General features: G+C 37.1%; 1 protein-coding gene across 1 annotated transcript; it reads left to right on the top strand.

Annotated features, from left to right (window-relative positions):
* The first annotated feature begins 1,064 nt into the window (after nucleotides 1-1,064).
* Nucleotides 1,065-22,238, top strand: HAT1 (histone acetyltransferase 1). Its single transcript, XM_074873224.1, has 11 exons — nucleotides 1,065-1,244; nucleotides 2,432-2,503; nucleotides 5,225-5,300; nucleotides 6,997-7,117; nucleotides 12,320-12,499; nucleotides 12,728-12,849; nucleotides 13,350-13,454; nucleotides 13,793-13,899; nucleotides 16,482-16,633; nucleotides 17,944-18,060; nucleotides 21,846-22,238. The coding sequence occupies exons 1-11, from the start codon at nucleotides 1,238-1,240 to the stop codon at nucleotides 22,011-22,013; spliced, it is 1,227 nt and encodes a 408-aa protein (XP_074729325.1). The 5' UTR covers nucleotides 1,065-1,237; the 3' UTR covers nucleotides 22,014-22,238.
* Nucleotides 22,239-23,556: the final 1,318 nt, after the last annotated feature.

The following is a 23,556-nucleotide window of genomic DNA, read 5'->3' as shown; positions in this document are numbered from 1 at the left end:
CATGCAGGCCACAGCCTCAAGAAAGGAAAATGTATACTTTGTTTGGACAGTTCAATCACACTAAGTGCTTATAAAACCAGCCTTAATGCATGTTTTGTCTTGCTGTACTATGTCAAGGGGCCAACAAGATCTCTTTCAGTACATGTCACTGGAAAACATGAAAAAAGGGCAGCTTCTGCTGTACCTCAGATGACAAACAGATATAAAACTAAAACACAGTAATGGGAGTTTACAATGGTAGTCATGAAACAATGACTCGAATCTCTTCAGTTTAAAACAACTAATTTGCTCTAGAAAGCAGAACTTTTTTTGGCTACTGGTCAACAAAAACTTCCTGAAGATAACTTGGGAGTTCACATAGTATGTGTCTACAAACCAGCTGACAGCAGGAACAGTTTCACTAGAAATCTGCCTATTTGATAAGTATTTGACCACTAATCCATCTTGTTCATCAAATTCATATACATACTAGTTGCAGAGTAACTCTGCACCAGAAAACAGGTCCTTAAAAGATTGCAGAAATCTCCACAGTCTTTCCAGCAGCAGCTGTAACAAGTGGTTCAGCACATGGCTTTCTTTTTTACTAGTAATAAAAGCTCTATTTTTTTTTCTCAGTTGGAAGCATAACAGTGAGCCATGAGGTCCCTATGTGAAGGAAGCGGGGAAGAATCAAAAGTTGCTCTGCCCGCCCCAAAGCGGGAAGGGGAGACGCTGTATTTCAGGCCTCTTCACAATTTCGTTGTATCAGTTCACGTTCGATTTAGCCCCCGGGTGGGGGCCGGGTGAAACTGCCCAGGTTCAGCGCGCTCGGCGCCCGCGGTACCCCTGCACTTGGAAGAGAAGCGGCGGTGGGGGACCCGCCACCCCGGCCCGGCCCGGCCCGCTCCCCCCCCCCCTCGCGCTGCCGGGGCAGGTGCGAGGCCGCGGCCGGCAGCACTACGCATGCGCGTTGGCCAGGCCGAGTCAGGCCGGGCTCCTGGGAGCGGCTCCCTGGGGGCGGGGCTATGCAAACGAGCAAGCGCGCGGATGAGCTTCTTAAAGGCTCCCGCCGGGGCGGTGCGGCGCGCGGGGCATGCGCGCGGGCTACGCGCCTCGCTCAGTGCCGGTATTGGCTCCTCGCCGCTATTTCGGCGGGCGGAAGCGGAAGTGTATGTGTGTGCGCTCATTTCCGGTGAGTGGGCGCGCGGGTTGATTCGTTCTGCCCGGGTGACTCGGTCGCCGCCGCCGCTCTTCGGAAATGGCGGGTAAGTCCCCGGGCCCCGTGTGCACTGTGCCGCCCGCCAGCGCTCCGAGGGCTGGCAGGGCCCGCCCTGACCGTGGCAGGGGGCGGCGGCTTGACCGCTGGCGGGGGCAGGTCTGGGTGCTGCTGGCGGCTGTCCGTGAGGGGGAGCGGGGCCCCGGGGGCGGCCGGCCCTGCCCGCCTCTGTCGGGCTCATGGGCGCCGGCAGGGTCCCGCTGCCGCACGCGCTGCGGCTGCAACGGGGAGCAAGGAAGCGGCGTGGGAGCTCGGGGAGGCCGCGGCGGGACCAGCGGGTGAGGGTGCCGGTGAGGGCTGATCGCGGTGAGCTCGGGCGGCCGGGGAATGGGGCGTCTGGGCGGGGAGCGCGGCGAACTTTCCGAGCCCCTGCTACTATGGACGTGCTGCTGCTGGGCAGGCAGGCGCCCACGGCTCACGGTCCTATGCTTAGCAGTAGTAAGCCAGAGTGTACCTCCATGTCCACTAGTTTAGTGGGGGTGGGGAGGGGATAAAAAACCCAAGCTTGTTTTTACTTACTTTACTATCTGAAGTTAGAGAAGGAACTTTCTGATGAGGCTTCTAGAATGAAGGGGAGCCTGAATCTGTAAAGCACTTGAAAAATACTGTGATAAGTGAAACATGTCTTATGTGCTGTGTTATGCTTTGAAGAACAGATTAGACACAATTTGTTTGTTACTTTCTTTTGCATCTGCTCTGGAAGAAAAGTGGTAACTAGATAATTGCTGGCGGTATACATGCCACTATAGTTCATTAACACCTGTTTGTGGAAATTACTTAATGGAAACACTTGAAATGCCCTGAAACATTTTACTTAACATGTTCTTTAATAAAAGAAGCTTGCCTAAAGCTTTCAAATATGTTTTATTGGTAATAACTTAGAATGTTTAGATATTTTTACTGTAATGCCCTTCGTTCTCAGAAAGTAGGAAGAGAGATACTTGTGGTCTGTTTTCTAGTTCCAGAAAAGTGTTTGAGATAAACCTCTATATTCCTTTTACACATTGTAGCAAACTGTAGCTTTTTTTAACTGACTTGCTCGGTGGTTTTGGTGGTTTTGTGTTGTGTGTGTTTCCTGGTTTTGAGAAACTTTTCCTAAATTTTTCTAAATATGTTGAGTGATAGTGACACATAGATTGTACACCTCTTAACTCTTTAAAAAAATCTTTTCTTCAGGACTTACTGCTATGGAGAAGAAGCTGGCTGAATACAAGTGTAATACAAATGAAGCAATTAAGCTGAAACTAGGTAATGTCACTTTTTAAATATTGTGCGTTTGTTACTGGAATATTTTAGTACCTTCTTAAGAAACTTCCTTATACTTAAATCCCAGGTTTTAATATGTACTTACTAATGTAAATATACAAACACAAGAATAAGAATACATAGTCTAGTTTTGCTACTACAGTTAAAGTACAGCTATAGAAATTCAGTCCTGTCTCTGCATAATAATGTCAGCATGTTAGTAGACTGCATGTTAGAGTGCATTGGAATTATATCTTGTCTTATTTTCTCGAAGTATTCAATATGTTCTTTTAGTTTCCCTTTTCTATAATCCTTATACTATGGTGCAGTCCTAAGTATGTGTCATCTTTATGGTGACCATAGCAACAGAACTCATTTCTTTAGGGTTACAAATTTCTTCTTATATATTTTTTAACATCTTTCCTCTTTGGGGGGGGTGGGGAGGAGAAGATAAAAGCAAGAAAAAAGACTGAAAAGTGTTGTTGGGTTGGAGTGTTTGCAGCCCTCCCCGCCTGCCCTGGATTACACAAGACATTTTAATGAGAACTGTTTAAAATCTGAATAGAAAAAAAATTCAATCTTTTGAGAACTGTTTATTGCTCTCTAGCTAATTTTATTACTAGGATACCCAGAATACAGACAGAATTACTGAACTGTCGGTGGATTTGCTTATATACCTCAGACTTACATGCATCAGTATATGGAATAAGTATATGAATAAGGCACCCCTGTCTAAATTTTAATCTTTACAGCCCTTCAGCAATTTGTTCCCTTGAGCAGTACAAATACCATAATTTATTAAGAAAATAAAAGTAATGACCCTGTTAAGCACTTTTCAGAACTACTACTAGCAATCTGTTCCATATAGTTTAGTAACATTTTTAACACACAACCACCTTTGGCTTGTGAGCCAAGATGTCATTATAACCAAAATACTTAAGTTTTTAAGCCACTGTAACTGTGAAGTATTTCTCTCTCTTAAACATTATTTCAAATAATGGTTTTATGACTAGGTCTAATGTTTTATTTTTCTCTTCCACCTTTCTAAACAAAAGGAAAGAATGAGAGATAGTGACATCTTGTCAATTTTGTCTAGAAATCCAAGGAGCTACTATATCAGGTTTCAGGGAGACTGTGAGGGGGTTTTTAATTAAGGTACCATCTTAGCTAATATTTTTAGCTTGCTTTTTTTTTTGAGAGTAGATGTTCCACATACAAATTATATTAAGAGAAGAGATGAGAAGCTACAAAGTGGTACCATTTAAAAAAAAAAAGCACGTATTTCCCACGTGCATATAAAAGCAGTCATACACTGTCCTTTTCAGGATCCCAATTTCTTCCATGGTGATGGTTCAGAATGGTTCTTTGGGTTTTGGTTTGTTTCTTTTTTGGTTTATTGTTTGGGTTTTTTTTTAAACACTACCTCTTTGCTTCAGATCTGTTGCGCTCTGAATTAAACCTAAGACGACAAGAGCAACTATTCTCTTTTGCTTTCGAGAGGCCAAACTTTTCTCTTGTCACTAGGACACTCCTCATTTGTATTTTTCTCTTTGAATAATTTCTTCCTAATATTATCAGAAAAAACTCTTTTTCTTCATCTCTGCTTTTACTGGAGTAAAGCAACAATGAAGCTTAGTTTAATATTCCACATGCTCTAAAAACTAAAGCTTTAATAGTAATACTAAGTCCTAAACATTGTATACTCATACTAATGCAATATTAAATCATTCGACGTTAAAAATGTGTAACTGTTGTCTTGAGTTACTTGTGCCTTGTTAATGTGGCTGAACTATCACTTTAATGCCTAAGTTAAGAGTTATATCCTTTACAACTGTAGTAATTTTTTAACTGCAAATACACAGAGGATGTTTGGGAATCAAGTTTCTCAGTCTTCTAAAATTTTTCCTAGAAAATCCTACTTTAATCTCTAATTTTACCCACGAATCATAAATCATATATTTTATGATGGAAGAACTCCTGTCACAATTGCTGTGGAGCAACTGCTGTACCTCCATAAGCATGAATAAAATGCTTGTTTGCTAAGTTACTGAGTTTGAGTAGATTCCATTATAATGAATATTTTTCGATTACCAGAAAAGACATTGTTTAATACTAGGCTTTGAGGAGAGGTAAAGAGTCAGGAAAAAAAATCACTACTTATTTTGGTAATATTGGTACAAGTACTGGTATAGTATTGGTGCAGCTGTTCTGTATGTATCCATGCTGATTCTCCAAAACTTTTGACATGAACATAAATGCACCTAAACATTTCTTTCCATTCATCACTCCATGAAGACCCCCTACAGTGAAATGTTCTCACCTACATGTGGGAAAAGAATGGCAGAATGAGAAGGCAACATTGATTACATGATCGATCCGGCTTACTGTGGAAATATCCAGCTGGGCAGTGTCCTCAGTGTTCAAGATGAAGTTAAAAGCAGTAACATTCAGGAGAGATATATATGAAATATATACATGTATACATCTTTGTCAGTTTCTCAGTTTTATTCTGCTTAATGTTTTGATCTCCTCAGATCAAATAACATGCATCTAAATTGCCCAAGGTGTCTTTATTTCATTTGTATGCCAGCCTAACATAGGTTTGCAATTGAAGTTGTCTGACTCTGTAGTGGAAGAATGCGTGAACATCTAGCAGGGCATCTGTGGATAAACAAACTGAAGTTGATGACTTGGCTGTGTTCTTTTTTCTTCTTTTCCCCTCAGTTCGCTTTCCTGAGGATTTGGAGGATGACAACACAACGTTTAATCCAGAGTATAGCCATCAGGTGTTTGGAGACGAGTAAGTTGAAGTATCTAGAGTCGAATTAATAGGTCTGGAAGGGAAAACCTGTTTCCAAATTGTTAGAAAGCAAGAAATCTTGCTATGCCAAGCTAGTTTAAATGACACAGCAATACTTCAATTTTATGACTGTATCTCATAAACAGTGGCCTTAGTGCCTAGCTCATAGAGTTTGAACCTGTAGTCATTTTATATGCTATTTTTAAGGTAGATTAGCAGAGAATGAAATACCTGGTTTTGCTGTAAGAATTACTTGTTTAGTAAGTAGTGTTTAATAAGTTGTGTTCATGGCACTTCTCTAAGATTAAGAAGGAATTATCAATTCTTGCTAATAACTTACATGGTAATCTGTACAAAAAAGCCCAATATCTAGCAACAGTATATCAATTTATTTTTTACTATTACATGAATAAAACATAGAAATCAAGTATTAACTTAAATTCACATTGTTGGTTATTCTAGATCATTGAATGTTAGCTGTATTAAATTCAGGGGTTTATTGTCTCTAATATGTACATTTGTAGCCAGCTAGACATGCAGGGGATACAGAAACTAGAAAAGTATTGTTTCTCTTTTTCCAGGTATGCTGACTTTCATTAACGTTGTAGGGAAGTTAGCCACCCTGACCCTAGTGCTAAAGTGTCATCTAATATTTTCAGTAGAGTGATATTCAACAATCTGGCCATAGCTTAAAAAAACCTCAAAACCCACACTACTAAGGAAAATCCACATGCATGTATCTCGACTTCTTGAAGTAGTTAAGTTTTTAAATTTCCAATCACTTTAAAAGACATTCAGAGTAATCCAACTAGGATGAACTACCCATATTAATTGTAATAAAATTACTTACACTATTACACATCTACTGCAGCTATCATTGACAATAATTACACTTTTAGAAATGGGGGAACTCTCCAATCTGTCAGTATAACTAACAAGGAAATCCTTGTTCTGACACTTACAGTTCAAATTTTAAATTATAAATGTGCTACCATAAAAGAAAAAAAAAGTACAAAATTTTAGCTATGCATTAAAATAACAGAAAAGGAACTTGTTTCTTTGTGAACATTACCATTTCCTGCTGTTCAATTTTTTGCTTGAAAATAAATTCTCTATACTTCCCAACAGTATATGTTCAGGCAACTCGTATTTTCAAAGTATAAAAAAGGCTTTTGTATTCCATACCTTTCTTTTGCATTTACTCCCTTCTAGTTAGATTGGATAACTATATAGAAACTGTCCACCAAAACCACACTTATTGCTATGACTGGTTATCTATCTGTGTGTTCCAAAATATTATATTACACTGCAAAGTAAGTTGAAATAAATGTTACTGATCAATCAGTATATATAAATGTTAATGAGTCTAAGATATTGAAAAACATAAATGCAGTATTAGCTATTTCAGGTATTCTTTCTTGAGCTGTCACAGTAAGGGCACAGACACTGCCTTACTGAGTTCAGGGACATGTTCTGTTGTTCCACTAGAGGAGCAAAATAACTAGTAGAAATAGTGTAAGGCATTATCTCTGTCTAGACAGCGTGCATCCAGTTTGATTCCCTTTTCCTATTAGGAAGCTTAGTATACCTCACTGGGAGAGATGATGTGAACTTCAAAGCATGTTAAATGAAAGCCCTATGGTGTGAATGTTTTGCTGTGTATAGAGTTCCTGATTGTTCTTTTCTCCTTCCTCAGTGAAGTTGCTTTTGGCTACAAGGGACTGAAGATCCTCTTGTACTATATCGCTGGTAACCTGTCAACGCTCTTCCGCATCGAGTATACATCTAAAGTTAATGAAAAGTTTGACTGTGTAGAGGTAAAGACAGAACTAGACTTGCACTTAAAATATTATTGTGAAGGTTTAGTTGAGATATGGACAAGTATTCTAGGTGTACTAATTGCCCACCCAAATATGATTTACATTAAGAGCAAACAAACAATGCTTCCTCTGTTGCGAAGCGGAAAAGCTTTCAACTTCATCTATACATTTTCCCATTGTTCCTCCTTTGACTGCAGCAATATCAAAATTGTGTCAAACAGTACAGTCAAACATGAGGTGCTAATACCAAAGCCAGTTCTGCCAAAAACCACAATAATTTAGCACATCTGTATTTTCATGTTAACTGTCTTCAGGAAGAGGGCTAGCATTGGTGGGTTTTTATATATTGAAGAGAATTCAGTAAGAAGAAAAGGAATGTTTCTGTAAACACTTCTTGAGGTAGGATACTTGACTGTACGTGGAAAACGAGTAAAGCAGAAACGAGATGAGACAAGTGTCATGTGTGCTTTACATCTTTCTTAAAAGGAATACAATAATACCATTACCTGCAAGATGTTTTGTTTGGGGATTTTGGTGGGGTTTTTTGTTTTTTAGCTTTTTCTCTTTTTGCTTACAGGTTTTCCAAGCTTGTAGAATACTCTAGAAAAGCGCTTTTTTTTTTTCCCACCTATATGCTCTCAGAATATTTTTGAGATAACTCCACAAAAGCTAAGCTCATCAGTCTTTCAGTCAACTTGAAGAAAGGTATATGGAACTTAGAAATAGGAATAACTGTTAAATACTTGTATAAGTGCCTGTACAGTTAGTTAGAAAAACTTGGGTTTCGGAGTGGTCTCTGCATTGAGAAAACTTAGTATCATCTGACTTTTGCTTAGCTATGATGAAGAAAAAGTTGAGTTGATTTCTTTCCAAAACAGCTATTGATACGGTTATTGATGAATCTTCATAATACTCTGTAGTGTGAAATGGCTGTATGTTTGCACTGACTTCAAATTACTCCGCGTGAGAAGCTTTTTTTTTAAAAAAAAAAGTAAACATCTTCACGACTTCAAGGTGTATTTTAAGCTTCTAATTTCAAATTCATCAGAGTTTAAGTCTTTTCAAGGAAAGGCCTATTGTAAAGGAAAAAGCATTGGAATGACTTTGTTAAATGAATTTTAAAGATTTGCCCTTCCTTGTGTTGTATTAGAATATACTTAGTTCAACAGGCTAAGTGCCTGGACATGTCTGAAATACTTTTGAGGCTAGGGCAACACATCTTAGGAGTGAAAGGTCATGCTCTTCAATCTTCAGTTTTTTAGAAATAAGGAAAAAAAGAAAGCCTGTTGGCAGTAATCATATTAAAACCAAACAGTCCAACCTTTCACCAATATAATTTCAAAATCATGTCACAACAGGATGCGGACTGTCTGCCATGCATGACAGGTAATCTTTGTGCTGTGAATAGATGATGTTTAGGAAAGGACAGTCATTTCTGCCTTTTAACATAACTGTTACAAGTGAGAACTTAGTTTTAATGCTCTGCAAAGTTATTCAAAGTTTAGGATTTTTTTTATCTAAATACCCACACAAGCCCATTCAACAGCAGGTGGTTTTATTCTGTGATACTAAGTTTGGTTCCATTATTGCTAAAGCAGCTGCTACAATGTCTGCTAGGGATTGACAGAAATATTCATCCCAACACCACTATTTTTTTTCTCCAAGGTCTTTTCAAATATGAGGTAAAAGAAAAGATCCTGAAATGTCAAGAGCTAGAACTCCAGTCTTTATACATCTTAATATGATCTCCCTAAAGATGGGTCTAAACCATTTTAGCAAGGAAGGCTCAGGAAAGTCTGATTATGTTTTGAACAGAAGTTGGCACTTCATTTAATGAAAACAGACAGAATTTATCCCTTGGGTGGAGTTGATTCTTTCAAATATCTGAAGAGAGGCTCCTTTCTTCTAGTGTAAATATTAATAGCATTGACCTCCAAATTGCTTGCTGCTTTGAGATTTGCAGCTGTTCAAGCATCTTCCTTTTCATCTGCATTTTATGATGGGGTGGGGGAAGGTATTTCACTAACCTCTGAAACAGTCTTTACTATAAATGTATTTATCTTGCTTTGCAGCTGGTCTAATACATTTGCTTTACAGAAAAGTTAATGAAAAAGTGTAATTTTAGTATTGGGCATTCCTTTTTTTCAGTAATACTACTGATCACTCCATTGCTCCCCACTATATAATACATATAATTGTTAGAGAAATTCAGCTTTCAAATATGTTTCTATAATTATTTTAAGTCACTTTGAAACGGCATCTACATGGTATACAAATGTTGTAACTGCTTGTTAGTACAAGAATAATCTCTGTTAAAATTATCCAGAGTCAAATGCAGCCTGCAAAGAGACATGCCTACTTAAGCAGTCCTACTACAAATCAAGTTTAGTTACACACTTATGCCAGATTCCCCATCATCACCTCACATGATTCTGATTACAAAGGTAATACATTACAGGCAGTACTTCCATGAACTATAAGCTCAACTTGGCTGACTTCATTCAGGTTTTTGCACACTATATTGTAAGTGGCTTTGCCTGTGTTCAACACTGCTACTGTAGTCAACTGGATTGTTTTTCTGAAGAGAATGTGTGTCATCGTGTGCATCCATGCCAGTTGGTAAGATATGAGTGCCTTGCTCTCATAAAAGAAATTAACCTCTCGACAATATCAAAGGACTGCACAAGGGAAAGAAAGGCAATAAACAAATTTTGGTAACTCCTTGGATTATGAGCACCTCAGAGAGAAGTGTTTGGAAAGGGCCTACTAAGTAATGGATGTTTCTATTAGAAAGTACAGGTATTAATGAAACAAATTTGTATACTGTTGATATTTCAAGATTCCAGTATTCCAGGACTTACTAACTGAAAATCGGATCACTTAAATTCATGCTACCACTCAAACTGAGGATTCTGGGATTTCCTCTGTAAGAAAGGGACATCTTGTTAACCCTAAAAGTAACTGAGGAATATAGTTTAAGACAAGAAACTGTCAGACCCCTTTCAAGGGGAGAGAAATTTTAGGAGGCAGTAGGTGAAAATATGTTGTAGTCATATAGAACTAAGAAGGATTTTTCTACTGCTTTATCAGCTAAGCCTATGTTTTTATGATTTAATTCTTTCTATTTTATGGAAAACAAGATTTTTTTTTTGCGGTCAGAACCAGTGATGGATGTGTTATGTCACATGCTTTCAGCAGGTGAAAGTTTGTCTTCCTTCTTCCCACTAATGAAGAAACTTACAAATGTGAGGAGAGCAAAATTACTTAAACATAATTTATATAATATTTCATCCTGCATATTCATCTGTTTTAGATATCTCCCACGTAGTCTGAATTATTGAACTGATGCTTGGAAGTATTGTTTTAATTTGAGATTATTTTTGCATGCCTTTTTCAGATATATAAGATGGAAGTTGTGGTTTCCTATGTAAACAATGCACTTGCACAGTCTTTTTTTAAAAAAAAAATCAAAACTGTTCCATACAAATACTTTTTCGTTATGTAATTCATTGATTCTGCAAAAAAGGCTGATTTTGTGTAATGTCGTTAAATCAGTAAGTGTTAAGAAAATATATTTAATATTGCTTTAAAAATAGCAGAGTTTCCAATAACTGCGTCTCCTTTGTTTTGAGAATGAAATGGATGTAAAGATTGTATGCATTTTAACCGGGTTCTTACACCAAGTATTGTAGAGCTATATTTTAACTGCTTAATAGCTCTCTCTACAAATATAAATATAAATGTTGGTAGTACCAAACCATTAAGAATAAAACTTGTTTGTGCTGAACTACATCCATCTTTCTCTACACTAAAAATGTAACTGAATGATAAAGTGCTATTCATTTGCAGGTGCATTGCTTCTACTTAAGGGACTGTGGTTGAAAGGACAGGAATTAGTAGCATGTTGTATTAGCCTTTTGTAGTGTATTTTGTTCTAAGCATCTTAATTTCCCTGTTTTGAATGCTAAGTAGCAAGGGTCTTGGTTTTGAACTAATACCCATCATGCATGTAAACGGTGTGAAAGAGCTGCTTAGTAAGTTAACACAAAGTGTTCTTGTGTCAGTCCTTGTGGAAATAGATACAATACAAACATTACAGCTGAACTCACGGCAAACTCCATTAAGTAAAAACCTGGATTCATTGTCCAGAGGAAAGTTTGAATTGAATGTAAGCTCATTTTGTTGAATGTAATGTCAGGCTTTTAGGGGTTGTATTGAGGAGTAGGGTTTTGTTAAGTTGAGACCAATTCATTAAGTTTTATTGCCTGGTGAGAAGCAGTAATACGTTATTGTGAAACTTCATCAAATATTCATGGTTAAAAAGAAGTAGTAAATGTATTCAATCAAGTGGTCTTTTTGGGGTCTGAAAAGGATTATGAAGTCTGCTCAGCTGATAGTCTCTAACTTTCATTTTGGTTATCTGAAAAGAGTAATTTTAATGTCGAATTTAATTTTGGTGTCAGAATATTTTGTCTTACCCAGTATGTTAGACTACAGATCAGATTTGCTGACAGTATCCTTAAATTACTTTTTAAAAAATTATCTTCTGTCAAACTCTGTTTTCAAAATGTTCTTTGGTTAGAATGCAGGATGTTGTCTTCTGAGTTTGTAATGTGTTTTGCAGCTGATCCTATAGGCAGGCATTTCAAGCAGGGAGACAGAAGAATGCAAGAGTCTGCTAGCTGTCACTTTCCTGTTTGGGAGCTACCACTGCTGGTCTTTGTGCCTTTTCCTCCACTTAATTCTGGCCCAGCTAACACCCCTTGTAAGCTGTTTGTTTGGGAACCTGAGTTTCACAAGGCTGAGTAGTGTAGTCTTGGAGAATTGCTGGCTGGAAAGTCTGAGCTTCTGAATATGCTGCACTTTCAGAATAGCCATCAACACTCTTAGGTTTTACTTGAAAAAATGTAATAATCTCTAAACATAAAAGTGCTCATGAACTTAACGCTGTAACTATGAGCTTTTTGATGCTTACAGTGGCTGGACTGTGACCTTTCTGGATCTTGTCAGTGCAGTTCCTTTACTTGCTGGAAGTTCACTACTGGACAACAGGAACGCTTGCTTTTTCTCTTTCTTTTTTTAAAAATTACTGTTAGGCCATAGCATCACTCTTATATTCATTTCTTATAGCACAATAGTGACATCAATGCTGTCTTTTTCTAATCTTCCACTGATCCTGCCCCCTTTTGTAATCTCCAGGCAGACGATGTTGAAAGTAAAATTAGAGAAATCGTTCCTCCTGGTTTTTGCACAAACACGGATGACTTTGTGTGTCTGCTGGAGAAGGAGGTCAACTTCAGGCCCTTTGGAATGCTGTTACACACATATTCTGTCCATAACGAGGAAGCTGGTGAAGATATAACATACCAGATATACAAGGTATGAAAAATTGAACTTCTGCTTTTGAGAAACAAAATTAAATTTAATTTTGCAGTGATGCACTTGCAGTAATGTTTCAACTATAATATATAAATGCTATCATGTTACCATTTTATTTATAATTATAAACATTCTTTTTTATATTGGAGAATTTAATTAGGTTTTGCTTTTTTTCCCCTCTTACATCTGCGATAGGTTTCACCTGACTTCTCCTGGCTTTTTCCCTAGGCTGACATGACATGTCCAGGCTTTCGAGAATATCATGAAAGGCTTCAGACATTCTTGATGTGGTTTATTGAAACTGCAAGCTTTATTGATGTAGATGATGAAAGATGGAACTACTTTCTAGTGTAAGTACAGTTCTAAAGCAACAGTAGACCTTATTACCTCCACAAAGCCTGCATTTTAATTGTGGCTAGCCAATTATTGGAGCAGTATAATGATATTTTTCCCAGGAAAGAAAAACCATTGTTTATGAGGCTTGAGTTTTCCTCCATTATGCTTTGGGAAAGCTTGAGAATAGAGCTGAATTAAATGCTGTTGTCCGTTAGAGCCCTGAATGTAGGCTTAAACAGTAAAATGAGCTTTGCCTGTGTTTTCTTTTACTTGCCACCTATTCATCTTTATAATAGGCAAGTGCACTGAAGTGCTGTAAAGAGGCCTGATTTATCCAAGTTGCTGCACACCAATTAAGTGAATTGTACATTCAGAACATAGCAGGTGTACCCATTGGGCCCTCACAGAGTAGCTTGCTGACACTGAAAATTCAGTTGGAGAATGGAAAAGAAAATGGACACTGCATGGGAGCGCGACTGTAATTGACCTGCTTGGCTTTCTGTTTTATCTGCAGATTTGAGAAGTATAATAAGGATGGAGCTACGCTCTTTGCGACCGTAGGCTACATGACAGTCTATAATTACTATGTGTACCCAGACAAAACCCGGCCACGTGTAAGGTAATTGGCGGTGTAACTCGTGCCTTGCCTTTTATTTCAGAAGAGGGAACTGCTGAAGTTCCCAATACTTGTTTATAATGGTGTTGATTTGTTTAAAAAAATCCCCATTATTAGCTGGCTATGCACTGATTTATTTCATTGTTCCCTTCTTGAAGCGGAGGGAATCTCAAACAAGTTTTGAATATTTAGCAATTTTATGACTCGTTAAAAACGATATTTTAACATGAAGATTGCTGCGCATACTTTAATCTGAAATGAAATAACATTTCAGTTTTAAGCCTTTACATTATAATGTTTGCAAATGAATGCATTTGAACTGAAAATTCCTTTGTCTGTAGCCAGATGCTGATCTTGCCACCATTCCAAGGAGAAGGCCATGGTGCTCAGCTGCTTGAAACAGTTCATAGATACTATATGTCTTCTCCTACAGTACTTGATATAACAGGTTTGTGTTAAATTTTTAACTCTGTTCACCTGTTTAATAAGCAACTTGTAGCATTCACAGGTTGTTAGCCTGCAAACTAACTTCCATGTTCATTTGTCAGAATTAAATGGCCTTTTGAAGATTTAGCTTCAACTCAGTTCAGGATTAATAGTACCCTGGTTTACAGAAGAACTGTATATAATGTAGCTCTTTAAATCCTTTACTAAGAGAACAGCACACCAGGAAAATTCAATCCCTAGCATGAACGGATTACCAGCTAATTAGCCATTTTATTGTGAGATACACAGCTGAGTTCGCCAAGAGATCAAGCTTTGTCAAATTCCTTGTTCGACTCACTTCTATTAGCCAAAACTCAAAATTGGGGAGGGTGGGACCAAACGAAAATAGCATATTAATATTAGAGTGCAAGCCAAAATTTTACAGACAGTAAAAATCTGTAGTGAATTTGTCCTCCAGGAATATGTACTGCTGGCTGAAGGCACCCATGGTATTATATGTGAGTGCATAAATACCTTAAAATAAGGAAATGGCAGAAGGGAAAAAGGATTTATGTGCATAAGAAATATAGCACAAAAAATGGCTACAAACATGACATGTGTCTTGTGGTTTCAAATCCAGTATAGGAAGAAATGCAGTTCAAATACATGACTTGACCATTCAGTTCTAGGTGCTGTCTCAGACCTCATCTTAGTTAGAAATAACTCTCCCATTCCAATTAGAATGCAACGGAACATTTGCTTTCATAATGCATTGCTGCAGGATAATCCTAACATAAAGTAATCCACCTCATAATTTTAATCCACTTCATAGGAACCTAAGGAATTATAACTTCATTTATGCAACAGGAAATCATGTGCATAATGCATTTACTTTCTTCTTATTACTTTTAATAGTACAAAGCTTTACATAGCGTTTATAGCTGAGGATAAACGAAGTCTTAACATGATACTGCATAAATCATGACATGTTCATGGCATAGTGCCTTAAATGCAGGGTTGTAGCAAACAGTAAATATGCACTAAAACAGATTTTAATTTCTTTATGGAATAAAGCAGGAGGAAGCTTGCAATATTCTACATGGTACTCAAGTTATGGAAATAAAGGATTTTAGAAAATTGTTTATTGTCCTTTTTGAGGGGAAAATCAGGCTGGATAATCTTGATATGGCCAGGATATTTAGTTACATAGCATCTAAAATTGTGAAGTAAAGCCTTTAACCTTTCTGAAAAAGAAGAGATGAAGATCTGCTTAACCTCTTTGAAAGAGCTAATGCTTTTTTTAAAAAAAAATTACTTTGGAGTTTCACACTTAGAACAGATATTTTATTCTGCTTATTACTTGTCATCCTGCCACAAGCAAAATATATGCTGGTAGTGCTTAGTGTACAGAAACTGCCTTGTCTGTCTTTTAACTAATCTGAGCAAAAAGGAATAGAATCAATTAACTGTAGCACAGCTTCTCCCATCTCTTTTGCAGAATAAGTGGTGTAGGACTTGCAATACAAGATTAGGCCACTCATGCACAAAACATTTTAACTGATACAGTCATCATAAGCAGTCTCCCACCCAAAAGATAAATTGCCAGTTGCGCAGTGCTGCATATACACAGCAAAAACTTCTATCCCAGTTCTCCTTCTTGGTAACTTACTAGCTTTTGATCACCTTTAACTGCAAATTTCAACTATTTACAGTCACCCTCAAAACTAAAGAAAACCACAGCTGGGATGTAAGCTGTTTAGCAATAAATTCCGTAATGCTAGTCCGTGGAAAAATGAATGGTGGTGGGGAAACATGACCCTGCTACTTACTTGTAGTAAGTCTGTCTGAACAATTAAGTAAGGAAGAAAGAAATATATTCACAACGTTGTAAGAATTTTCCTTCTACATAGTTCATAAGTTGGAATAAAGTTGCATGTGGAACTGTTTTGATGTTCATCAAAACTAGTTCTCAACTTCCGTGTTTTCCCTAAAGCAACAGTTTTGATAGTTATGCCACCGTTTTAAGCAAAATGGAAGTAACTTGAAATTATGATCAGCTTTTGCTTAGGTCCTTCCCTTTAATTTTGGATAAGCTTGTCCTTTGGGTCCTTGTATCTCTTCCTGTCTTCCTTACTAACAAAGACTGTAACTCATGGTTAATACGTATCTTTGGCTAGTTTAGTTGTATACAGTAGGATAGTTTCACCAGTCTTTTTCCCCATAATTAGTTTGTGTTCTAGTAGTTGTACCACTCTGTCAAATATAGAATAATGGAACATGCAAGAAAAAGGGTTTATACATAGAGTAATTTCCTTTTCCCAAGGAGTTAAATTGGGTTAACATGTATATTGACAGTCTCTTAGAAATGAGTATATGATACTGTACAGTACTGCATACACAAAGGTTTTTCTTTCTGCAAGCTCTTTAACGTCTACTGTCAAGCATCTAAAACTTTGATAGCAGTACTTGCAATTAAACACAGGTGTTTATTTAATGATGAATACTATATCTGCTTTTGTTTTCCATAGTTCTTTGTAAGTACATACCAGAGATGAGGAAACAAATAATGCTGATATTAACTACATGCTTTTTTATTCTTTCTAGCGGAAGATCCATCTGAAAACTATGTGAAGCTGAGAGACTTTGTTCTTGTAAAGCTCTGTCAAGAATTGCCTTGTTTTTCCGCAGGAAACTTAATGCAAGGTTTCAGCCAAGAAATGGTGATGGAAGCTCAACAAAAACTGAAAATAAATAAGGTACTAAACCAGAAGAGTTGTAGTTGGACATATTCTTATCAAACTAGTAGAATAACAGTTTAAACATAGAGGTGGAGACTTGAAATTTACACACTCTGCCTTATTTCAGCAGGTTTTTAAGATGTAGCTGGAAGGGAGATACCTGGCTCGTGGTTTTAGATGCTTTTTTAACCTACTAATTCTGTTGATGTAATAGTTTGACATGGTTTCCATTTCTTTCAAGTATATTCATACAAATACAAGTGTTGTTTTGGGAATGCAGAACACTGAAGTAGCAAACAACTGCTACTAAGGCAGCTATAAACACTTGAACAACTAAACAAATTGAACAATTAAACTTGCTGGTAATCTCAGTAAGTGATTAAACTCACTAGTGAGTATGGTAGTGAAAAGGCAGAGTTGCTTAATTAAAAATTTATTTGAATGTGGTTTAATGAAAACTTTGAGGCTTGAAGGATGGGGGGTGTAAAGCCATATACAAATGTGTTCATGAAAACGGTATACCTTGTATAAGGAAACTCCATCTGTAGCCTTCTATGCCTGATATCTTAAACCTGAAAGGATAAATAGGTTGGGTTTGGTCGTTTTTTTAACAGTATCTAAACATGTGCTAGTGTAGCAAACCAACCATCCTGGTTTTGTTCTGTTGCTCAGCAAAAGAATAATTAGTCTTAAATTCTGCTTTCATACAGATGCAACAGTTAGTAGTATTATATTACCAATAAGATATATTATTTTTTTCTTCCCAGATGTGATACTATCTGATTTGGGTTCCAAAAGCACTTTGGTTTTTCCATGTACTAATTCTTTCATTTTCTTCCCTAGTAAACAGAAAACTTTCAATATTGTTTTTTCATTCTCGTATTTAGAACTTCCAGGGGGACTTATGAAGGGCATTAGCTATATGGAGATTATTAAAATCAGCAAGGTAGATACTGTTTAGTAAAATATCGCTTAATGTCATTCTAGTTCCAGTCCTTCAGTTCTTTGAAGTATTTTTGGACTCTGGCTTCTGTACTTTCTCTGCTCACTTACAGCAGGTCCTTGAAGCACGTCTACAGCTGGTGCAACATTTGGAGAGATCAGACACTGGCTGTGTGGAAGAAAATGGTTTTGAAGGAAAACCAAAAATGTTTATTCACCTAACCCACCAGATAGGAGGATAGGTTTGACAGAGGCTTTGTCCATGCCTCTTCCTGTCTTCCGATAAGCTGAGGAACTACTCTAACATTTCAATATTTCTCCACTTCGAGTTCTATTGAGTGACCTCTTTATTCAGACGTGTTTTTATTCTCCTTTCTGTTCATTAGCAACACACAAGACGAGTTTATGAAATTCTCCGATTGCGTGCAACAGATATGGGTGATGCAGAACAGTCCAGAAGCTATCGGTTGGACATTAAAAGAAGACTGATTGGCCCCTATAAGGTGTATATGACTTAAGTATCATTTAATACTTATTTCAAGGCTAATTATACTTGATTTTACTTTCATTTCCATAAATGTAGTTGATGCCAATTATGTTGCCAATCAACTACTATTAGTTAAGCAGTGTTCAACTGACATGTATACAGATGCAGTCAACATCAATATATAGCAGTGCTGAAGATTCTGTGCTTGCCTCCTGACTGTTTCCTGCCCAGTTCCAGCAGGAAGTTACTATTAAGCTTATGTTATCCAACTGCAAGTGGCATTGTGCCCAGGTAGGCTTAAAGGGGAAAAACATGTCAATTTCTTGAAAAGGTTAAAAATACCTTAAATAGACAAGCCAAAAATTTGGAGAGGTAAATGCCGTGATAAATTTACGCTGCAGACTAGGCATAGTTTAGATTCCTGTTCTATTTGTTAGTTAGGTCTTAACAAAGCAGCCTGCTAGAAGTAATCAGCTATGTCAACATAGAACTCGGTACAGATGGAATATAAAATAATTTCAGCAGTAAAGTTCTAGCAAGTACTAAACTTAGCACAAAGTATTTTTCTTAGTTCCTAATAAGTATGTTTCTCAGGAATCTTCAGTACAGTTGGTTCGTGTTGCATAAACTGACCCTTTGAGATACAGATTTCTAAAAAAAAAGTCCTAGTTGCTAATGGTATCAGTCTTTGCATTAAGAGTCAATAGACCATAAATAAATCTAGGTTTATTGGTATAACTAGCATGTTAGCTACTCTCTTCAATTAAGTACTTGCTAAGCAAACCAAAACCCTGTTGGAAAAGTTTCATGAAGTATGAGAAGTACCTTGATTAGCTTGCAAGCCTTCCTAAAGCAGCACTTACCCTGTTAGACTGAAATAGCAAAACTTTGATTGTACTCATGTTGGACTTAAGGGGGCTGTTAGTAGAAATGAAAACCCAGCACTGTATTAATACTTGCCTGATCTGGAGATAACACCATGTCATGCTGAGTGGCAGGACCTTAATCAAAATACTTTCTATTCTCTTCCATGAGTGTCTTGTTTCATTTGCTAAATCTCACTCAGCGTCCACTATAAATAAGCTGAAAAAATCGTGTACTAACAGGACTGTTACATGGTTTCAATTCATTCACTCTGCACTGAAGTCTTACAGGGGAAATCCAAAATTCCATGAGCAGCTTCAATTCTAGTGCTTCTAGCAGTTGTTTCCACTTCAGTCTTTGCATACAATAAATGCACTAATAATGAATAGATTTTGTATTGCTGGATGGCAATATTGCTAATTCAGAATATTGTATTTTTAATTTTTCAGTTACTTCACTGAGGATTCAAAAGAATCCTTAAAGCAGCCAACACATTTTACCTGAGTTTAAGTTTCATGTTCTGAAATACAGCCATCTTGTTTATGGTAGTTCTGCAAGTTCTACAGATTACTCATGCACTCATTTTAAACAGTATTTCCAATAAATTTTAGTCATGGTGCTGTTTTCAAAAACTTCACAACTGCAATTAAACTAAATTTGAATATATATATATATAGTAATTTCGAGCAGGGGAGAAGCAAATTCTAATAAAGAAACAGGAATATTACTGCATACTCCGATGCTGGTATCATTTTTTATATAAATCACTTGGTAGCTTCATTTGAACAGTGTTGTACAGATGTAGAATAATTCTAAATTGCTACTACTTTAATTTAGTAAAAATAATATTGCATCTTACAGCTATTTCCCAGCTAACAGAGGCAGAAATAAAATTGTATGCAGAAACCCCAGATGAAAAAACCTGTAATACATCTATTCCCCTTGAAATCATCACATTAGCAAGGAGGCTGTTGCTAAAAATACTGAGATTTTTATGTACATGGCACCACTAGATTGGAATGACTGACACAGCCAACTATGTTGCTCTCTGTATAAGTACTGCTAATACAGGAAGTAAAAGATTTGATATCTTAGTGAAAAGGGTATCAATCTAAGGTAGTTCAAAGGGTGAGCAGCTTGTGAAATTTCAGTTTCACTGTGGCTTCTCCATTTGTGAAGAACTGTGCTTTTTATGCTCATTAGTGGAATGTGCTGGTAGATGTGTCTTTGCTCTTCATGACACCCCTTTTGGAAGTGAACACCACTGCTGTGTTGCTGTTCTTAATCACAATACTTTGTTTGGCTTTGCTACTTAAAGAGAATATACGTTTCTGCCCAGCCCAATAACTTGCTCCCAAAGAATCCTCTTGAAACTGCCCAGGTAAAATATCACTGATTGCAGGTCTCAATCTTATGTACCTGGACATGCTGGTAGTATATCTGGGGGGAAATGGATATTGAAACAACTGGTTATCTGAAACATGTAGAGGGAGTTTGTTTTTTACCTGGAATCTGGACCTTAGAGATGGCCTAACACTACAGTATCAGATGTAATGGGCATTTAAAAACTGACACCTTTGTTTCAGAGCTAATATTTATAATCTCAACAGATAGTCCTGTTAATTAAGTAGACTTTGAATTCTAGACAGAAATTCTGTCAGAATTTCTACTGACAGAAACTTGATCAGAAGGTACTCATCTCTGTGTTCATTTGGGCTACTCATCACGTCTTGAGTATCTTACTCATTTTGACTAGATAGAACTAATGCAAATCTAAAATTTGAACAGCTGTGCTGCTTTTGACATCTTTCTACAAGGAACTATTTCTTGATTATTGGCCAGAAATGTACCTGGAGGCCTTATCAGGACTCTGATACAGAACCTCATTTTCTGAACTGAGCTTTGCCTGTCTATGGGATCTGTGGGAGACTATAAAAGGTTTTCTGATCTTACTCATTTACCAGTTCACTGTGGTCTACTCCTTCCTCCTGACCCTCAGCATCAATCATAGAAAGACAACAAATTTTCCTTTGAGGCATAAGTGTGAAATTAGACTACAGAAGAGCTTTAATTTTTGAGACTGATGGTAGGAGTAGAATAGTTTGGGAAAATTTTGTTGTTTTAACAAACTATGATTCCATAGGCATTGCAAAGATTTATTGATAAGATACCAGGCATACATAATGCATATATTTCTCTTTTTTTAAATTAAATGTTGAATGACATTCTGCTTTTACAAAGTGAGGGAAGACTGAAGAACGGAAAGTAAGTAAGGACCTGAGCAGTTCAGAAATAGGTACCAGCTGTATAAAAGTATATCTGAGGAAAGAAAAAACACCTCAAAATACTTGGTATTTTAACTGTTTCTTAAATACAAATGTGACACAGCAAACGGAACTCCTTATCTTCTTACTGTACAAATATGTTTATGCTTGTAAATAACCTTACTGCATTTCAGTGCTGTTACTGCTAACCCGTGGTAGCTTTTGACTAGGAACAAGTTCATTAAATGTTTTCTGTGTACAGGAGGCTTAAAATTAATTTTTGATAGTCAGTTATGGGGAAATGAGTTGTCTGAACAGCCACATAATGGGACACCAGTGTGATTTAGTGTCAGCATAGAACTAAATATCCTGGTTAATTTTTTACAGTCTAGTTTTTCATGCCATACATTTTCAGTACTAGAAGTACCATTAGACCTAATCTGTTTGGTCAAGAAAAAACTTTGAAGCCATTTCTCAGTTCACTGGTTCATTGGTAATGCAGAGACTGAGGCTTTAACAAAAAATATGTCCTAATCCAACACTGTTACTGTCTTTTTCTTGGGATTAGTGACATCTTAATAAACTAGATACTGGAATTTATTAAATGTAATGAAATACCATATGTTTGATGATGACTGGTTGTGTTCAAACTACTATTTGTTTGATTGCATAGAAAAAGCAGAGAGAACTTGCCAAGATGAGAAGGTGTCTAAGACCAGAGGAGCTGACGAATCAGTTGAACCAAATAGACCTAAACATGCAACATGAACAGTTAGAAGAGAACTTCCAACAACTTGTTTCACATTACCGAAGAGTCCTAGAACGACTTGCACAAGCATGAGGATCCCGCCAGTACAGGAAACTTGCAAATTTCTATACAGTGTTGTAAAGCACATTCTTAATTGCCACTTAACTGCAAAAAATTTCATGTGACGTTTTAATCACATTAAAGGTGACTTGTGTTTCTGTGCATTTTGAATATTTTCTATTTTTATGTTGTAGATTTTTGAATGTTGTACTTCAGGTTTGGGGGCACTTATTGCTGAAATAAACAATGTAGATTCTCAGATATAGTATCATTTCAATTGCATGAATTTTCTTTCACCCTTCTGTTTTGCCTCGAGGCTTAATAGATACCTGAAGAGCAAGTTAATACATAAATTTAAGCCACATAAATATTGCACCTCTCTTAAATTTCTCCTAACTTGATCTTCCTCAGGCTGTTTTACTTGGATCCTATTGTACAGTGTAGGGCCTGTGCACTCTTTGGTTCAGTGCCTGGTTCTGTGGTCTGGCTGACATGCTTCCTGAGTACAAACTCTTTACTCTTTTTTTAAAAGTAGATCATGCTCCCAGAAGCCATCAGACCCATTCTACCTAAGCCTCTGAAGGGCCTTAAGCATATTCTTTTTCAAAGCCCCAAGTTTTCAGGTGGTTAGTTTCAGCAAAATACTTCACAGCTGGGGAAAGAGCCAAGACTTTGTAAGGACTCCAAAAGCGCTTTTACTAGTGTAAGAAACATACAGATCTGTAGGAAGCAAGTGCCTTTATATAGTTCCTTGACTATTTGGCTATCCATTACTTCTCAGACTTGAGGTAAGGTCTTAAATATGCTGTCTCTCCTCCCTTAGAGAGATCAATTACACTATCTTTTCTTGTAGTTCAGACTTTAGAACTGTTTTGTCTTGATTTGTAATCAAGAGGACTTAATCTGAATAAGGATCATTGAAAGTTATTAACCATGTTTCATGGTCCTAGTGGGGGGGATTCACATCTAGCTTTCAAAACTGGAGTTTGTGGATTGATAGTGCTCTACTACCATCTGATATGTTGTGGAGAAAAAGTAATGTTTTCCAAATGTTTCAAGACTCCTGTGGAATTTTTTTTCATTTTCTATTAAATTTTTTTAAAAAAACTTCTATTATTTTGGCTAGGAAATCTTGTCTGTATGATAATGTCATTCATCTACTGTAGTATCCAAATCTATTGTACTCATTAGTAATAATAACAATTTTTAAAAGACCTCTCCTGATTGTAGTAGTAAGCCTGAAGGTAAGCTGTGGGATTTGTGGGGTTGGTTGGTTGGTTTTGGTTCCTTATTGAACATATTCAGGTGTCGGTGAAAAAACAGGAGAGGGGAAAGCTGAACTGAAGAACTGTGCTTAAATTTGGTTTCTGCATAGAGGTCCAGGATACTACCTGTGCTTCTGAGAAAGTCTACACTAACACTGCCTGAGCTTTTGCATTACTAAGGCTGACACCTTTTAAGAAACTGTAGGACTGACAAGAACAGTCTAATGGGCTGTTTGGCCACTTAGAGGGGCTGAACATTGTTTCCCTCTGCATAAGCTATTTTCTGGGGAGGGGGGGAGCATAAAAAAACA

This window comes from Strix uralensis, chromosome 6 (genome assembly GCF_047716275.1).
Source record: "Strix uralensis isolate ZFMK-TIS-50842 chromosome 6, bStrUra1, whole genome shotgun sequence".
Lineage (NCBI taxonomy): Eukaryota > Metazoa > Chordata > Aves > Strigiformes > Strigidae > Strix > Strix uralensis.
This window is presented reverse-complemented; position numbering and strand designations above follow the sequence as displayed.

What these genes read in the sequence shown, in the direction of transcription:
- HAT1 (XM_074873224.1), top strand. An exon ending in AGCAATTAAGCTGAAACTAG is followed by an intron (nt 2,504 to 5,224) that starts GTAATGTCACTT and finishes TTTTCCCCTCAG; the next exon opens with TTCGCTTTCCTGAGGATTTG. An exon ending in AGATGGAACTACTTTCTAGT is followed by an intron (nt 12,850 to 13,349) that starts GTAAGTACAGTT and finishes TTTTATCTGCAG; the next exon opens with ATTTGAGAAGTATAATAAGG.